Source organism: Austrofundulus limnaeus, unplaced genomic scaffold (genome assembly GCF_001266775.1).
Source record: "Austrofundulus limnaeus strain Quisiro unplaced genomic scaffold, Austrofundulus_limnaeus-1.0 Scaffold168, whole genome shotgun sequence".
In the NCBI taxonomy this organism is placed as follows: Eukaryota; Metazoa; Chordata; class Actinopteri; order Cyprinodontiformes; family Rivulidae; genus Austrofundulus; species Austrofundulus limnaeus.
The window spans coordinates 378,575-380,632 of record NW_013952570.1 but is presented as its reverse complement, the minus strand read 5'-3'; the positions used below and the strand labels follow the sequence as shown (position 1 = coordinate 380,632).

At 43.0% G+C, this 2,058-nt stretch overlaps 1 protein-coding gene across 1 annotated transcript in view; it reads right to left on the bottom strand.

Moving 5' to 3' along the window:
* lmnb2 (lamin B2) overlaps positions 1-2,058 on the bottom strand; it is a gene marked incomplete in the record, with an annotated part of 25,011 nt that overhangs the window by 7,120 nt on the left and 15,833 nt on the right. Inside the window, 2 exon segments of the mRNA XM_014017430.1 lie at positions 415-534; positions 683-790. Coding sequence (XP_013872884.1) covers positions 415-534; positions 683-790 — 228 coding nt within the window.

Genomic DNA, 2,058 nt, shown 5'->3' with positions numbered 1-2,058 from the left:
GAGCGATGTAACATCAAGAGACCATAGTTTCATCCGCCTCCATGATGACATCCCTCACCTTGTCCTCACTTGGGTAAAGCCATGTGATGTGAGTATCAGTCACATGGAGGCAGTGCTTAAAAGCCTGAATTTTGCCTGAAACTCTCAGACTGAAGAAGTCTCTTGGAGGAGAGACGAAACGTTTCATTAGAGAAGAACCCGTCCAGAAGACCTATACAATTTTTTTCTGTTTGATTTATCACATTGCTAAATACAGGATGTGGATCAGGTTCAGTTCAATTATATTGAGCTGATTCAAAGTTATGGTCTAGACAAGAGAACAAACTATGAAATAATATATCTGTCCTTCAACTGGTGTATGATATTAATTAAAACTCATGTTTCTATTTGAATAAAGGACAGTTGGATTCTTACCTCTCCGTCAGCATTAATCAGAGAGGTCACAATGACAATTCCTGTGCCCCAGTTAGCCTGGCTCTTCCACAGCAGATCAGTGGGTGGACTGTGGGCAACTCCAGCATCAGCAGACCACACCTGGGAGGAGAAATCACACAAACAGAATCTGAAACAGCTCAGGGAAAAGCCATAAATGTTTGTTGATCTTTTCCTCATCAATCAGAACAAACAGGAGTGGAGGGTCTGATGATCATAAAAACAAAACATTGTGTCAGTTTAAACTCACCGTGACGGTCCGCCCAGACTTCAGGACAAACTTTGGGGAGAACTTGTAGATGATCTCCTCCTCATCATCAACCTGCCTCTTTATTCTCCAGTTGCCCAAAGGTTGGTCCTGATAAACACAATAAAAATAAACGATCTGACACAACTTCAACAGAAACCACAACTTCAAGATGATTAAAAACAGATGATTGGAGTCAGATTATCTACAGAGGGTTGGTGTGTTGAGTCCAGTCAGGAGCACAGAATAAAACCTGCAGGATGAAAATACACCAGGGGCCTCATGTACAAAGACTTGCGTGGATTTCTTACTGAAACCTGACGTACGGTCAAATCCAGAAAACGGCAAACGCACAAAAAAATCCAGATGTAAACTGTGCGTACGCCTGAATCCACGCACATTTCTTTTGTACATCCCAATTAACGTGGAACTGAGCGCAGGTAAGACACCTCCCCTGACACGCCTTCATTAACATATGTTAAACAGATGCAAATTACTTCCTGCATGTGTGAAGGACACGTTTGAGTGATCCCTGCACGATCAGAAACGATTTCTAATGTCATAAAAATAATGAATTAAATATAGTGAGTGAGAAAAAAATCCTAAGTAAAAATAGGAATAAAATATGTTTATCACGCAAAGAACGAGTAATTGTGTGTCTGTGTGTGTGTGTGCGCACACGCTGCTGTGTTGCGCAACCGGCTCATCCATCCATTCCGAGTCCGAAAATATTAACTTTGCGCAGGAGTTTATTATCATAATTACTGTAAACACAGAGGAACAGATGTTTGGTAGAACATAGATCTTAGTTTATTTAATAACTGATATTAAGAAACGAGTCTCAGCGCCTCAGTAGAGAGTTCATGACAATGACGTGATGTTGGAGAGTCTCCACAAATGCTGCGCGCGCCGCAGCCTTTGTGCACAATCTGTTTGTCTGTCAAGTTTTTGCTCTCCTTCTTACAGCATTTTCACAGTTGTAAAGTGTACTTCCACATGTCATTTTGGAGAAATCTACAACAACGTAAACGCAAAGTATGAAACACCTCCACTGCCAGCGAAGGTGCACACGCTCCAGAGCGCGACCATAACTCAGCCTTTAGAGTCATATGGATGAGACGATTCCATTGGTCATGACTCTGCTTTGGGTGGACTGGACTGGCACAGTCCTGGTGGGTCTGCCAGCTCCCWCTGGAAAGCTCCTGTGGAACCCCAGTTCAACCGCTGCTGCTGCACGTGCGGCGCACGCAGCTACTTGCTGCGTCGCGCTCCCAGAGCTCAGCAGTGCCAAACTAAAAAATGATTTTTCCTCAAAACAGCTGATGAGCCACTCGTCATCAGAAAATTCTATCTGTTTATAAATAAAAGCTCTGCGTGTT